Source organism: Eptatretus burgeri, chromosome 2, assembly GCF_056783735.1.
Source record: "Eptatretus burgeri isolate ZD-2024b chromosome 2, Ebu_testis_v1, whole genome shotgun sequence".
Classification (NCBI taxonomy): Eukaryota; Metazoa; Chordata; class Myxini; order Myxiniformes; family Myxinidae; genus Eptatretus; species Eptatretus burgeri.
The window spans coordinates 2,728,787-2,746,316 of record NC_140962.1 but is presented as its reverse complement, the minus strand read 5'-3'; the positions used below and the strand labels follow the sequence as shown (position 1 = coordinate 2,746,316).

General features: G+C 45.3%; 1 protein-coding gene across 9 annotated transcripts in view; it reads left to right on the top strand.

The window, feature by feature from the left end:
* The window catches only part of HORMAD1 (HORMA domain containing 1), a 95,310-nt gene that overhangs the window by 63,063 nt on the left and 14,717 nt on the right, over window positions 1-17,530 (top strand). For 7 of the 9 annotated variants that reach the window (XM_085860745.1, XM_085860734.1, XM_085860714.1 and 4 more), the window contains one exon: window positions 925-1,184. In XM_085860745.1, the coding sequence (XP_085716871.1) occupies window positions 925-1,184 (260 nt within the window). The remainder of the gene's footprint in view (window positions 1-924; window positions 1,185-17,530) is intronic. The other 2 variants (XM_085860712.1, XM_085860710.1) reach the window with 1 other exon arrangement.

Here is a 17,530-nt window from a genome sequence, read left to right as displayed (position 1 = left end):
TGTTATATCTTCTGTTATCCTGTCCAAGTTTGTAATCTGCTACACCCTCTTTTACTCCATTTCTGGGTTAGTCAGCATTTCTATTATGCATTAATGCATTGCATCGTTTTACATTTGCCTTGATCTGCATTGAGTCATTTGCATGTTTTGTTATTTGATTTATAAGCATATAATATTTTAAATATACATGAACATAAATAAGGAAAGAGAAAATAAGGAATTTGACAGCACAAATAACGAAATACTGTGTATGGGATTGCATTGGTAAAATTGGGGCGTCATCCTTGATGACGGCCTGTCAGCCAAGCAACACCTGTATCACCAAATACTCTTACTCGTGCTCCAGCAAGTATTCAGGGTGCATTTGGTCCTTCTCAAAGATTACAAAAATTTCCGGGTTTCTGACGTCATCGACGTAGTTGTACAAAATATTTGGTGCTTTCTCTGAAGGCCTGCAATAATTCCTATTGCCTTGCACAAACTCTCCCACTACGTCTCATGCCAGGAACATCTGTTTTGAGCATTTGGGCTTGTTGACAACATACCAGTCAGAATACGTGATATTCTTAATAAAACAGACTCTGACTGTATAAGGTGCTATTGTCCAATGCAAACGCATGTCAAAGTTCATCTTGAATATTGCTGTCATCGAACTACATGAAGTCCCATGAAAAAGCAATCTCTCTTCAACATGGGTTTGTTTTTTGTGGGACATCCACTTTTGTTTTTTGTAAATTTTTTGAGAAACTTTGATTGTTTTGTTTATTGTGGATGAAAACAATTCATTATTTGATATTATGTAGGTGTGAGAGCATGTCTCGGGTTAGTCATATGTTGAGAAATTTAGCAATGGAAATTATAACTGAAGGAGACCCACACATGATTGAAACTAACTGGTGTTCATTGGCACCTGGTGTATTTCAGTGACACCTGCAGATTACCAACCACCTGGCTTCAAAGAAAGCAACTCGGACACTATTTTGTTTGATGGAGATCCAGTGTCCCTGCGCATTGGCAGTGTGTCAACATTGTTTCATGTACTCAAAATCAAGGTCACCACTGATCATGACAAGATAGAGAATATAGATGAAGATAGAGAACAGTCCCAGTTAATGGTAGAAGACGGCAAGAAAGAAAGCTCAATTTCACTGAATATCCAGGATCCCAAAGAAGACAAGAAGGTGGAATGAATATTTTTTGTGTTTTTGTGCTTTGCTCATTTAAATGTTTGACATTTCAGAGTCGGTGTAATTTGTGATGGCATTTGTCTAAACATCGACATTTGGAAATCATGATGTGTTTTATCTCTTCCTTAATTCACCTATTGTGTATGATTGCAAAAAATGAAACATTTTCAAGTTGTGTGATCGATAATGACAACAATTTCAAGATACTGCATATGTAAATTCTAGATGCTAAAAATATTTTTTTCATTAATTTGTGCTGCTGTTTTCTACTTCAGTTTTTTTTTTTGTAAGACCTGTCAATGGCAAGGTAGACTGAACAATGTGACGAAAATAATATCAACATTTTACAAATCATGAGACAAAGCAAATGCAAAGTAGGAAGATCAGAAACATGGTTAAAGGGACATTGATTATCACAAGGAAATTTGCCACAGGTGAGGTCATTCAGCCCATCATGCCTGTGCCACATCAATTTATCAACACCAAATGAAAATAAGAAATTGCAAAATGTTTGTTTAAATTTTTAAATCAAGTGTTTTTTTTTTTGTTTTTTTTCCTCCTTCTTTCCACGGGAGGGGGCATGGGCTTGTATAAAAAAAACACACATCAACCGGACAACACCCCTCCCAGGTGATGAAGGTTGGGGTGAAGTTTCATCGAAATTGTGTGTGTAGTTTCGAAGAAGAAAGCAAACACATAATGTGGGGGGGACAACCCTTCCTCCCCGCCCCCATAGACTCCCTTGGACGCCGATTTTTAATTTTTTTTATTGTCGTGAACGAACTTTGGTATATCACGGGTGATGAAGGTTGTAATCAAGTTTCATCGGGAATGTGTGTGTGTGTGTGGTTTCTGAGAAGAAAGAAAATACCTCTTTTGGTGAGGGTGTCGGGGACAACCCCCCCCCATAAACTCCCTCCATAGATCCCCTCAGAGCTCGATCTTTTTAGCAGCGTCTCACATAGCGAACGCTGCTCTAAGAGAGCTCGGCGTTGTTGTTGTTGTTCTTCTTCTTCTTCTTCTTCTTCTTCTTTTTCAGACTCGGCTCTTTGATATACAGGATCCGGATCTCCTTAAATACTAAAGACCTGTACACATCCTCGCATTGAGCGTGCTTTTTGAGAGCGTCTATCATGAACTTTTAAATATATTCGGACATTTGCTTTTAAGTTTTGAAAAGTTCACGTTACTATTTAAAGATTATTCCATTTAATATATTGTAATTTCGTAAATACACTATTTTCTCGTCATGAACGAAGATCATCCATGACGGACGTGACGTGACGGCACGTGCCAAAATATCGGAAGTTGTTTTTTTTAAATTGAAATTCTTCTTCCTCTTCTTGTTCTTCTTCTGGTGAAGACAAAACCTTTAGGATGCGGCTCTTGGACACATTTGTCCTTGTTTTTATTTGTTAATGCCGTGAACAAACTTTGGTACAACACGGGTGATGAAGGTTGTGGTCAAGTTTCATCAGAATTGTGTGTGTAGTTTCTGAGAAGAAGTTGCGAGTGTTTGTGGACGGGTGGATGGACTAACGACGTGCCATCCCACAGGCTCCCTGGAACTACATTCCAGGTGAAGTAAAATTGAATGTATTGACGCCACTGAGGTACGGCCCTCAACACCTCTCCATAGTGGTCCTCTCGTCGCACCCTCACAAATGCCTGGGGGGCCCACCTCAGTCTCCCAGAGTTCTTAACTCTTTCAAGCGTTCAGCTTCTTCAAAGGCCAGAGACTATCATTCAGGTGGCTCCCTGATGGACTGGGGATGCCTTACAGGCTGAAATATACAAATTTGAGGCTCACTGGAAACATAGAACACAGAACAGAACAGAAAGAACACAGTGGGACCAATAGCATGGTAGACGAGGGAGGGGGGGGAGGATGATACAGGGGCCGAGCAAGCTAGATACAAGCTCAAAAACAAAGGGAAAGCCAGGGATGAAATCGCAATGAAAGGAAAAATGAAAAGGTGCGTGAAAGTAGAGCGGAGAAAATACAATAACCTGAAAAGGATGGGGTTGGCTTGTGGATGGTTAATGAAGGTAGTACAGATCTTGATTATGCATGGGGTTTGACCTGGGGAGGAGATGAACTGCTACCTTGAAGACCTGGATAAGCAAAATTCATGGAGGTGAACAGTGAGGCTTGATTTTGGGAGTTTCACCAGAAGTGGGTTGCAAGCAGACTGCATTCAAACCCGGGGAGGGGGGGGGGCATGCAGGAACCCAGCCAGAGGGTGCAACACCATGAATGACCCGGTAATGACAGAGAGGCCAATGATCTGTCAACATTACGAGAGTAGGAGTTTTTGGGATTCAGCTTCATTGTGGGAGATTCCAATGAGTTGAAGGCCTTGGATTCACTGCATTGAGATAGGAAAGGTGTGAGGTAGGGGCACCAGCCCAACAGGAATACTAGGATTCCATCATACTGTGGGTGAAGGCCTTGTCAGTTCGAAATAATTTTAGATTTGCCAAGGAACGACTTGGCATGAGGAAGATGCCCAGTTGGTGAATTGCATTGGAGGCCAACTTTGAAATGTGGTTTGCCCAAGAGAGATTATGTCTGATGGCAAGGCTCAAAACTTTGAGGGACTGAATTTCTTCAAGAGGTTTGTCAAGGAAGCAGATGGAAGTGTTCTCCAGTCCCGACAGGGAGAGGAGATGAGAATATTCCATTGAGACCTACCTGCTGACGATGAGAGTGGGGGGAGTTGCAAGCAGTTAGAGGAGATGGCCTCGTATGCTGTTGGTTGAGAGCTTGGTGGGGTGCCATGCTTCAGTCTCTGCAGTTTTCTGATATGACAGAGTTTCCGAGTATTTATATTTTAATAATTGAACTGAGTACCTCTAATTTAACATTATTAACCCTTTAGTGCAAGCAGTTTCAAGATGAATACAATAACAGTTATATTAAAAAAAAAACTTGGCCAGAAGTGAACCCATTTTGAAAGCTAAAATATTTCTACTTCGGCCCACCAACATATACTCTCAGTGAAGTGCAACTTTCCATCATACTTTGGAAATGGAAAGAGATCATAGACTAAATATTGGTTTGGTGAGAGTAGTGTGTGGGTTCTCTGAATACCTCTTCATTGCCTTTTGGACGTGGAAGGTGAAGTGCTCGTTCAATGTTATTTTCATTGTCGGAAAATGAGGAACTGTGGAAGGGAAAACTGTAAGTAGCCCAGCAAGTACTCTCATTCGATTTCACCTTGCTGTTTTTCATTTTTATCATTCCAGAAGCAGCCCATTTGATGATTTGCAGCACTTGGGTTGATTTTATACATCCCCAAGAAAATATTATTTTGTAGTTATTGTGTTTTACCATACATGATGATCATTATGTTATTATGTTAAACTGAACGTATTACTCCTATTACTGGGAGTGGTCATCACCACAGGTATGAAATACATTTTCTGCACATCACAATATAAGAGAGAATACTCATTATCTGTTAAACCCCAAATTACCCCATTCCCAAGCACTCACTCTTTTCAGGTTGTGATTTTTTTCCCCCTTCTCCATCACCTCTTTTCTTGGTTAATTTCCTCTTGGTTGTTAGTTGTCGCTTGGTTTTTTTCCTTCTCTGTTTCATACCAGCCTTCCCCCTTCCTCTTGGTGGGTTTCATTCAGCTTGTGTGCAGCTTGTTCATCCCCAATGTGTCCTTCTCCCCCCCCCCCCCCCATACCTTGATATCACTCTCACGTCTACTCTGCTCTTCATGTTTCCCCCTTTCCATTTTGTTCCCTTCCATTCTGCTTCACTCTTCCATGAGCCTCGGTCATGTACCATCTACACTCATAAATGTCAGTGTGCCTGTCAGCATGTGTCTCCTCCATAACTCCAAAGTCATGAAACCGAGCAGCCTGAAACTTTGTGTGCATACTGAGGGAACTTTTCACGAATCACTGCTCACCTTCACTCTTTCATTCCTCTTTTTTCCTGCCTTTGGAATAAACTCCCTCACTCTCTTCAATTCCATTATTCCCTCCAGGCCTTCAAAACAACTGCTCACCACCACCTCTTGTCTTCCCCCATCCAAAACCACAATCTTTACTACCCCCTTTAATCCACCCCAAACCAACTTCCTTCAAATTCTCTGCTTTCCTTCCTGAAAGTCCCTGTAATGTCCATCTTGTATACCTCGTGTTCCCTGCCCCATCCCTCTCCCTTCCACAGATCTCCTCATGACTCTGTTCACCACTGTTTTGTCCTTTCCTCTCCCACCCCTCTTGTCTCCTGCCCCCCCCCTTTGTTGTGCGTTATGTGTTAGCTCTCATACAAGCCTCAACAATGTATATTAAAAAAAAAACTCCAAGGGAGTGCATGAGTGAAAATTGGATGTTTGGGTTAATTAAAACACCCCTTTTGAAGATAGTTAACGGCCTTATTTAATTATATCCTTTATGAGGCACATCCTCAGCCACCACTCTCTAAATGGGATCTCAAGTCGTACCCTGGGTTACCTCGCTGGGGTCTGAAGCCGCCATGTTTTTGGCCTGCTCAACCATGGCTTAACTTGGAATAGGCTGCAACGATTTCTTAACAATAAAGTTTTTTTTTGTTTCACTATCGTCACTCATATAATCTATGCCTATGAATCGCTGAATACATTTCAATGCTAATAAACGCCCGGAGATGCCAGCGTTCATGGCTTTATTTCATTTCCGCACATGCCATAACCTCGAGAATCTCTTAAACTAAGCCGAATTACAAAATTTTAGCTCCAGAATTGAATTTGGCAGCAGTTCCGACTTCTAAAACATGTATTCGTTTGTCCAATTCGGACATTGCTTGGGCACTTCCAGGTGCATGGGTTTATCGACGGCAATTGGTAATCGCTTGCCAAGCCAAGTGTTGGAGTGCTTGCTTGACTACTGAAGCCACTTGCCGAGCGTCCTACAGTCAAAAGCGGTACAGTTCTTGTCCCGATCGGGGTGGACAGTTGGCATTTGCAATACAAGGTAGAGGTCTTTTCATTAGACCTCGATACAGCACACACGGACGTGATACATTTGCGTAGACTTGGATCTGAAGGGACTCTCTGTGGGTGTGTGGGCATGCCATGCCTGTTCCGGGCTCTGTGGTGGCAAAGTTTCATCCCATTTCTTATGGGGGTTTGATCAGGTTTTCCTTTGTCCTCGTGACTGTTTCTAAAGCATTTGCTTATCGGGTGTGCTTTACAAAGGTTTCATGATTTCCTCTTTGTGAGTTTCAAAGCAAAATATGTTTGATAACACCCGATTTCCAAGCCGTTTTAAAGTATCAACGTGTTTTCTAAATGACCGAGCCAAATTTTTTTTCCACCCGTCACACGCAGTTGTTCACAAAGATTAATGTTTATGCACATCTCCTTGAAACGTCGATATAAATGCAACGTTTATATAAAAGCAACATTGTTTTTAAAATTTGTTTATTGAAATTCCCCCTTAACAACAGTAAAAGCTTCTCAAGGTTTTTGGGTAATATACACTATACAGTATGTCCTGTAGTTGGTAATTACACTGACTCCAATCTGCCGATTCCCATAAAATTGCTGTTATCGGTCAAGCACTAGTGTGTTTGTGTGTTTTTTATGCATGAGTGTGTGTTGTGTGTGTGTGTGTGTGTGTGTGTGTGTGTGTGTGTGTGTGTGTGTGTGTGTGTGTGTGTGTGTGTGTGTGTGTGTGTGTGTGTGTGTGTGACAGAATTGTTAGGAACAGTTTTGTGTGAAAAAAAAGGTGTGTGTGTGTGTGTGTGTGTGTGTGTGTATTGTTCATAAAGCATAATATCTCACTGCTAACACCCCTCCCCCCAACCTTCTCTCTGTCTCTCTGTCTGTCTGTCTCTGTTTGTGTCTGTCTCTGTCTGTCCCATTCCCGCTCCGCCCCCTTCTAATATGGTGCATCACCCTCCCACACATCTCTTTCTCTCTTTGGCTCTAGACGTGTCCGGGCAGTAATTATGTCCAGACGGTGTTTGTCTCCTGATGTGTCCTGATGGTGTTTGTCAGGGCCATGCCTGTTTGTCTCTGGACATGTCCGGGCGGTGATTGTTCCAGACGTTCCATGTTTGGGTCCGGATGGTGTTTGTCTCCAGACATGTCCGGGCAATATTTATCTCCTGACGTGTCTGGGCGTGTTTGCTCTGGGCAGTATTTATAGCATGACTGGTGGTATTTCTGAAATGAATATTTCTGAAAATGTATTTCAGACATTATTTTTTTTCCATCTTCACTGTTATTCCATATGCCTGGTGTTGGCTTTATGGTTAGGGTGGCAGGCTTAGTATCCTAGGGTCGTGAGTTCAAATCCTGCTTGGGTGTTGAATTAATCCCAGGTGGGGTTGACTCAACCTGTCATTCTTCTGAGGTTGGAAAATGAGTACCAGATTGCTGGGATGATTGAGTCATTTGAGTATCCTGTGTCGGAGTGGTGATCTGTCCAGGATTGTGCCCAATAGCCCAGAAGACTGCTTTGGCACCACTGATGGTACAGTGTATGGTCCTGATGGATGGATGGAAGTGATGGGTGGTATTTGCTGGTATTAAGTAAATATGAGCAATACACCTGCGTGCTCATGTGGCAGTGGCTGGATAAGAAAAGCAGGGAACCACAAGTCGGACTGGATGACTCACAAAATAGGTAATGGAGAAGAAAGTAAATACAGATGGATTTTTTTTTTAATGCAGTGAACAAACTCTGGTACATCACAGATGGTGAAAGTTGTGGTCATGTTTCGTTGAAATTTCTTGCGTGGTTTCAGAGAAGAAAATTAATAATATATTGCGGGGCAACCCCCCCCCCACCCACCCCCGTATATCCCCTTAGTCCGCAATTTTAGCTCATCTGGAATGTAGTTCTGGGGAGCTTACGGGATGGCACGTCGTCCTTAAGTCCATCCGTCTGTCCGCAAACACTTGCAACTTCTTCTATGAAACTACACACACAATTTCGATTGAACTTGACCACAACCTTCAACACACTGTATGTACCAAAGTCTACAATTCGGCCTGAAGGGAGTCGTCTGTGGGTTGCCCTCCCCCCACCACCAAAATAAGTATACTTTCTTCTCAGAAACTAAACACACACAATTCCGATGAAACTTGAACACAACCTTCATCACCCCTGATGTACCAAAGTTTGTTCACTGCATTAAAAAAAATCCATAGGTATTTACTTTCTTCTCCATGGACTATTTTGTGGGTCATCCATGCCAACCAATGGTTCCCTGTTTTCCAATGCACTGGGGTGGGGGTCAGGTCAGGTATGGGAGCATGCACCGAAGCAGCGCGTCGCTGCATCCACTTGACACCGGTACTCCAGGGGCCTCTGTCTGGCAATCCCCCAGGCAGATGTCTGGCCATACCCATCTCCTTAAGATGCTGATCAACCTGCCGCAACCACAAGGCATGTGGATGGCCCATTGGCCTCCTCCACTCACACAGCTCCCTCGCTCAGAGAATCTGGTCAACAGGATCAGCGTCAGGAAAACGAGCCGCATGGCCGTACAGCTACAGCTGACACTCAGACTATGTTGGTAACAAATCTCATTTGAGTCTTTCTCAGCAACTGCTCGTTGGACACAAAGTCTGACCAGTGATAGCCATAGTTCTCCAAAGAGACCTGGTACCAAAGGAATTAAGTGTCCATCTCAGATCTCAGGTCAGAGTCCAAGTCTCACATCAGTAGAGCAATACTGGAAGCACCAAGGACCTGAAGACTCGGACTTTCGTCCTCCTGCACAGGTACCGACACCACCACACCGAATGATCCAGTGAATCCATGACTCCCCAGGGCCAACCCAGACATCTGTTGACCTCTGGCTCACAGCCAGCAGAAACATGAATATCACTACCAAGGTCATTGAATCCCTCCCTGACCTCAACATCCTCACCACAAACAGGTGAGGTGAAAGCACGCACAAAACAATGTCAAGCACAAAAAAAAACGCCTCCACTTGCAGCAACAAAAAAGAGGAACTATAATAGTATATTTGTATTAATATTTTGCAATGTAAGCAAATCGCCCAAAACGGAAATAGCAAACTGCGTATGTAAATGCCGAAAAAAAGACTCATGTGGACTGTGCCGCCATGGATTACAAAAGCACGTTATGAAGCACGGCATTTCACTCAATGAAGTTGCACTTTCTGCAAATTCCATAATCTTTTCTTCACTCAATATAATCGTCCGTACAGGAGAAAAAGTTAAGTTAAATGCTTTGCTTGAATAATACACTTATAAAAATCGCAAAATTTGTTAAAATTTTCGGATTTCACTCCAGATTTCAATGCTTATTTTGTTCACCAGATTTGATTCTCAAATCTGACATAATGTTTCGATTATATACTTTAATTAGTCCATGAGAGTAGATCGTGTTTCCAAATCGAAGCATGTTTGAATAGGTCAAACAAAATGCCGAATTGGGACTCCATTCGAGTGTGAGCGAGGTGTCCGAGGGTATACAAGAATGCGCCTGATGAAGGGCTTCCTTAAATAAGGCCATTAGTTATCTTCAAAATGGGTGTTTTAATTACCCCAAACACCCAATTTTCAGTCATGCACTTCCTTGGAGTTTCCTTCTTTTGCGTGCAAAGTTTCAGGCTGCTAGGTTTCATGATTTTGGAGTTATAGAGGAGACGCACTGACACACCGACACTTATTAGTAGAGATGCGCATAAGCCAAATGCATGCGTTTGCTTAATGTATGTCCATCGGGTTATGAAGTAGCGTAGATCGGCAGGCCTCAGGTCTTAGGTCTGGGTGTTTGTATGTGGCCCAGTGCAAATGGAATGATCCCAGGTATATAACCATGATGTAATATATACTAACAAATAATACCTGTCGCTTCGCTGAAAGGGGTATTAAGGAGGGGGGAGAAAGAGGGAGAGAGAGAGGAGGTAAGGGAAAGAGAGAGAGGAGGTAAGGGAAGGAGAGAGAGGAGAAGGTGGAGAGGGGGAGAGAGGAGAGAGGGGGAGCAAGGAGGGGAGGGGGAGTGAGGAAGGGGAGCAAGGAGGGGTGGGGAAGCTATGAAGGGGGAAGAGTGAGGAAGGTGGGGGGGATGGGGAGAGCGACACCTCACCAAACGTTGCTATACACTCCGAGAGGGGGTGGTAATGAGGAGGATCGGGAGAGAGGAGGGGTGAAGTGGGATGGGGGTTGGGAGGAGGTCAGCGTGAGGGTAAGGGGTTCTGGACTTGCATTTGGGAGGGGGATTTGAAGGGGAAATGGGAGAAAGGGTTCGCAACTTGCCTTTGGTAGGGGGTAGTACAGGGTTGAACGAAATGTGGAACATTAAAACGGCACGTTATTACAGCACGCAGAGACTGCCCGGAGATGTCCATGGGGGTGAAGAGAGGAGGGGGAAGGAAGGCAGCATGATGGAAAGGGAAGGTGGAGTGAGGGGACGGGAAGTGTGCAAACAGCAACATTTTATTTTTATTTGCCGGGTTCCATATAAAACCGGGTGAGAGCATTTAAAACCCACACTCTCTACTTGGCAAAGGCCTGCCGATATGCATGCATGCATGCTCGTACATGCTGATGTCAGGTCAGGTTCGATCTGTGACCTGCTACAGGTACCATGTAAACCTGTACTAACCTGTTCCATGGTCGGGTTGTCGGCGACTAAACCGTCTCCCCCACCAGGTTTTCTGGTGAGGAGGGTGTTTGGATATGGACACGCAGCAGGATTAAAAACAAAACCTGTCAAAGGGCGGAGGAGCTCCTTGTGAGCCAACGGCCATCCATATCTAGTGCCCAACTGTGTCTGCAGACATCCTCCTGCAGTTGGGTCACTTCTTATTAGGAGGTTGGTGGCAGGATTTGCACTCCGGCCACCGTAAAACCCTTCATTCCGCAAAACGCAAAAACGCAAAAAAATCTGAAAACCCACTCCGTGGGAGTACCTCCTGTGCAGCTTCCCTTCGCAGGGCAGCTCACCGGATGACAGGATTGGGGCAAAGCCTTCGGGACCCCCAATCTTTGATGATAGGAGGGAAACCATGGGGAAACATCCCTGGGTCAGATTGCGGGAGAGTGTGTCGGAGTGGTGCTGAGGTGTCGTCCACCAGACGGCGGTCTCCTTGGGTTAACCTGAGGCGGTCCCTTCGGGTGGGTGCCTGGAATGTCCTATCCCTAAGAGAGGATGATCACCTGTCTCTGTTATCATCTGAGCTCAAGAGTTTGGACATCGGGATTGCAGCTCTCTCTGAGGTTCGGAGACCGGATTGCGGCGAGATAATGGTGGGTGGTTACACCTACTATTGGTCTGGTCACTCTGATGGTTACCATACCCAAGGAGTTGCTGTAGCTGTGTCCAATAAGCTGACCCCAATGATAATTGAGGTAACACCGGTCAATGAGCGTATTATGAGATTAAGGATTCGTCACTCCTTAGGTGTCATTTCCCTGGTCTCTGTTTATGCTCCGACTGAGGCGAGTGATCTCACCGTGAAGGATGCATTCTACGCCACACTCGAGTCTGTGGTTGATCAGTGCCCCAGACGAGATACACTTCTAGTCTTGGGGGATTTCAATGCATCGACAGGAACTGATAGGGATGGTTATGAGGTGTGTGTTGGTCCCCATGGGTCAGGAACTATGAACCAGAATAGCACTAAGTTCCTTGACTTTGCAAGAAGTCATGGACTTAGGGTGGCTGGTTCATGGTTTCAGCGCCCACAAGCTCATCGCTGGACTTGGTATTCCAACGCTGGCAGTGTGGCAAAGGAGATTGACCATGTCCTCATTGATGGTCCTTGGAGGATGATCCAGAACTGCAGGGTCCACCGGAGTGCTCAGTTCCTCAATACTGACCACAGGCTTGTTGTAGCAACTCTAAAGCTGCACCTTAAATCCTGGAGAATGGTACCATCCCAGCCTAGGCTGGATGTTGCCAAGCTCAGGGATGAGAGAGTAGCTGAGGAGTTTGCGAACAGGCTGAGTGGACACTTGGGGGGTCTGGGTGCTTTGGGGGGTCCTGAAGAGTTATGGAGCGCCTTCAAGACCACCGTCCTTGATGTTGCCGGTGGATGCCTTGGAGCTCACCGCAGGGCAAAGAAGAATTTTGTCTCTCAAGGGACACTGGATACCATTGACCAGAGTCGCAGGGCCAGGATGAATGGCAGAGCTGAGCTGTTCAGGGAGCTGAGTCGTAAAACTGCACGTGCACTGAGGGTGGACAAGGAGGCCTATGTGCGAGGAATCTGTGAGGGGGTAGAGCATCACCTGTGGACAGGTGATTCTCGTCCCGCTTACAGGGGAATTCGCGCATTACGTTCATCCAAGCCCATCCCTCGGAGCACTGCAGTTCGAGCAGAGAGTGGTAGGCTCTTGACAGAGGAGTCTGAAGTGAAGGCCCGCTGGGCCGGTTAATTTGAGCGGTTGTACCAGGCTGATCCCCCAGCTGTCGAGTTGGACGTCAAGGGTGTTACAATCCCTGTTGCTGACCCTCGAATCAACTGTGGTCCACCTTCGCTTGTGGAAACACGGGCTGCGGTGAACCAGTTGAAACGGGGCAAAGCTCCAGGGATCTGTGGCATCCATGCCGAACTTCTCAAGGCTGGTGGAAATGCTGCACTCGTGTCGTTGCATGCAGTTTTGTGCTCTGCCTGGAACACAGGCATCATCCCAACTGACTGGAAGAGGGGCCTTGTTGTCCCTCTCTGGAAAGGGAAGGGTGATCGCCAAGACTGCAACAACTACCGAGGGGTGACGCTGCTCTCAGTGCCGGGCAAGGTCTTTGCTCGGATAATTCTTGATAGGGTTCGCCACCATCTGCTTGAGCACCAGCGTCCAGAGCAGTCAGGCTTTACACCAAAGAGGTCAACAATTGACCCTATCCTTGCACTTCGTGTCCTCACCGAACGCAGACGAGAGTTTCGGCAGGGGCTGCTTGCAGCCTATGTTGATCTCTGTAAAGCGTTCGATTCAGTGAATCGGGATGTCCTCTGGAGGATTCTTGGTCTTCGTGAGGTGCCACCAAAACTGATCGATCTGATGTCTGAACTCTACTCTAATACTGAGAGTGCTGTGAAGTGTGGTGGTACCATCTCTGACTTATTTCCAGTTGTTACTGGAGTTCGTCAGGGATGTGTACTTGCCCCCACACTTTTCAGCACTTGTATGGACTGGATTTTAGGGAGGATGTCGGAGAGATCAAGTTGCGGTGCATCATTTGGGAATGTCAAGATCTCGGACCTTGATTTTGCAGATGATGCAGTCATCTTTGCGGAGACTGTAGACATCCTCTTGGGGGCCCTCGAGGTGCTGAATGAGGAGTCGGAGCCATTGGGATTACGGGTTTCTTGGGTCAAAACTAAGATCCAGGCTTTCGGTGACATCTTGGATGCTGCTGTCCTATCTGTGTCTGTTTGTGGTGAGGATGTTGAGGTCGTGGAGAGATTCACTTACCTTGGCAGTGATATTCATGTCTCTGCTGGCTGCGAGTCAGAGGTCAATAGACATCTGGGTCGGGCCTGGGGAGTCATGGATTCACTGGATCATGGGGTGTGGCGCTGCCGGTACCTGTGCGGGAGGACGAAAGTCCGAGTCTTCAGGTCCTTGGTACTTCCAGTCTTGCTCTATGGGTGCGAGACTTGGACTCTGACCAAGGATCTGAGACGGAGACTTAATTCCTTTGGTACCAGGTCCCGTCGGAGAATCCTTGGCTATCGCTGGTCGGATTTTGTATCCAACGAGTGGTTGCTGAGAGAGACTCGGATGAGATTTGTTACCTGCATAGTCCGTGAGCGTCAGTTGCGGCTGTATGGACATGTGGCTCGTTTTCCTGACGCTGATCCTGCTCACCAGATTCTCTCAGCGAGGGAGTCTCATGAGTGGAGGAGGCCAGTGGGCCGACCACGTGCCTCATGGTTGCAACAGGTTGACCATCATCTCAAGGAGATGGGGATGGGCCTGGCATCTGCCTGGGGGATGGCCAGACGGAGGCCCCTGGAGTACTGGCGGAAAGTGGACGCAGCGACGCGCTGTTCTGGCACATGCTCCCATACCTGACCTGACCTGCCGGGTTCCATATAAAACCGGGTGAGAGCATTTAAAACCCACACTCTCTACTTGGCAAAGGCCTGCCGATATGCATGCATGCATGCTCGTACATGCATCGACTTTTGCACTCCTCCGGTTGGCTCATTCGTACATCATACACTCTGGGGAAACCATTATAAATTAAAAACAAAACCGTCAGTTCTTAGTTGTTCCCTTAACTTAGGAGGTAGGGTGGGAGAGAGAGTGAGATGGGTGGGAGAGAGAGTGAGATGGGTGGGAGAGAGAGTGGGATGGGTGGGAGAGAGAGTAATATGGGTGGGAGAGAGAGTGAGATGGGTGGGAGAGAGAGTGAGATGGGTGGGAGAGAGAGTGAGATGGGTGGGAGAGAGCGTGAGATGGGTGGGGGAGAGAGAGAAGAGGGGAGAATGAGAAGGGGGAGAGGGGGGATTCCGACAGATGTGACATCCAGTTAACATCAATCCGAGAGACGGCACACACATTGAAGAATCACCCTGCCTGTGAAACACCGGGATGACAGTTTATCGGTGGGTCGGCATTTTAAACCAAGGCTATACAGCTGAGAGCAAGTGAGAATAATGTACCTCTCAGTTATAATGCTGTAATGTGGAGATTCATTGCTTTGAAGAACTGAAAACATTTTTTACTCATTGCAATCATCTAATTTATTTTGCCTTCCGAACTCCGGAGATGTCCCCATGGAGAAGTGCGCTATGGAATTGCCATGGAAGCTTGTGGAGAATGAAGCTTAAAGAGCGTTCCAAGCAAGCAACTCCAACAAAACGGTTGAATAAACTTTTAAAAACGAAACGTTTCATGTTTTTGATATGTATCTATCTATGTCAAAGTAACGGGTCGCATAATGAAACAAGATTGTACATAAAGGGAAAACGTCGAAATAAAATTGCACATTTTCATCAAGCGAGCTACCACCGAGGGACCGCACGACAACGCGGGCCAAATGCAGGTGAGTTTGGTCTGAACTTTGGTCAAGTTGTCGATATATTCAGTCATAGTGCGAATACTTTTACCATGTATGGCCATGGCTTGGAAACGAACAACCAAGCAGCTTGTATAGCGCTCACCACATGGCTTAAGCACTTAATCAAACACGCCAACAAAACAGTTGACAAGGAACGCTGGCTTGGCAAGCGATTAGCGATCCCCAATCAGTCATATAAACACCATTGACCTGGAGACGCCCAGAATGTCAAGCAATGTCCAGATTGGACAGACTAGTGCGTGGCCGTACGTGCAGAAAAAAACAAAAAAAAAAACTTTCAAACCGCATGCCAGAAACAACAACCACACAGGCCGTTCCTTCGCTCTCGCTTGCACATACGTGCGTGGCCGTACATGCAAAAATTTTTTTTTTTCAAACCGCGTGCCAGAAACAACAACCACACAGGCCATTCCTTCGCTCTCGCGTGCCCGTACATGCATGGCCGTACGTGCAAAAAAAACTTTCAAACCACGTGCCAGAAACAACAACCACACAGGCCGGTCCTTTGCTCTCGCGTGCCCGTATGTACGTGCGTGTCCGTACGTGCAAAAAAAAAAACTTTCAAACAAACACACAGGCCGTTCCTTCGCTCTCGTAAACGACGACTGGATTGGGGCATTGTGTTTATCTATAAATGCGCATAAGAAATCGAGAAATGATTAGAATACATGAAGTCATCACGATCCGGAAGTCCGTACGTTGTAACCCGTAATGGGGAATGCGCTCTTACTTGGCCATAACTTGGGAACCACTTGTCCGATTAATATAAAACCTTGAAAAGGCACATACTCAGGTTCCCAGCAATATACCTGGCAAGTTTCAATTAGATCGGACCAGTGGTTGTCGAGAAACAGCGGTCACAGACAGACAGACAGACACACACACACACACACACATTGCTGGAATTATAGATAGATGGACCCTTTTTTAGCAATTGGAACTGCTGCTGATGTCAATTAAGAAGTTTTCCTTTTGAAATTTGGCTCAGATCAAGAGATTATAGAGATTATGGCATGTGTGGAAATGAAATATGAGCAAGGAACGCTGGCGTCTCTGTGCGTTTATAAGCATTGCAATGTATCCAGCGATTTGGAGGTATGATGATCAGGCAGTCAATGATATGAGTGAGGAAAGTGGAAATTTTTTTTTATCTTTAAGATACTGTTGCGGCCTGTTCCAAATCAAGGCATTGTTGATAAAGCCAATAAAAATGACGAATTAAGACCCCAGAGAGGGACAGCGAGGTGACCAAGTATGAGCCTTGATAAAGGATAATTAAATCAGGCCATTAATTATCTTCTAAAGGGGTGTTTAGATGAACCCAAACACCCAATTTTCATTCATACACTCCCTTGGAGTTCCGTTACTATGCAAGCAAAGTTTCAGGCACTAGGTTTCATAGTTTTGAAGTTCACGAGGAGACACACACACTGACTGACTGACACACTGACATTTATTATGAGAGATGCACAAAAGCTGAACGCATGTATTTGCTTCATGTATGTGCATCGGTTTATTACCTCCACCACCAAAGGTGAAGGAGGTCTTGTTTTCACCCCTTTCTGTTTTTTACTTACGAAATTTAAAGATTTCGTAAGAATATTGATGACTTCCGTCATCTGTTTGTTTGTTTGTGTGTGTGTTTGTTTGTTTGTAGGCACGATAACTCGAGAAAGGAAGAAGCTACCAATGTCAAATTACACCACGTGATTCAGGAGGGCGATGGCTAGCGCTGATTAGATTTTGGTCAAAATCGGTCAAAGGTCAAGGTCACATTGAGGTCAAACAATCGATTTTTAATGGTTTGGTACAGAATCATCGTAGAAACTTCTGGTTTGTGTCGCTACCTTCTCCAGAGACAGCTTTTATTAGACAAGGTCAGAGGTCAAGTTGACGATTTCGTAAGTACCAGTCCATGACTGCTTGTTTGTCTGTCTGTTTCTTTGTTTGTTTGTGTGCAGGATATCTCAAAAAGTTTGGATGGATCTGGATAAAATTTTGTGGACAGGTTTGGTGTGTAACAATGACGAACCGATTAGATTTTGGTGACGTTCCGGATCCGGATCTGACTACTAAAAATTTTTAAGTGATTCTTCACCATTGAAGAGATAAGGCTAAACTAATATATAGCACAATATCTCAAAAAGTTGTGGACAGATTAGGATGAAACTTGGTGGATAGGTTGGGAGTTCCACGTGGAAGAATTGATTAAATTTTGGTGAAGAGCTGAATCCAGATCCGAATCTGAGAATTTTTGAAGTGCTTCTTAACCACTGAGAGATAGGTACAAAACGATATATAGAACAGTCTCAAAAAGTTGTGG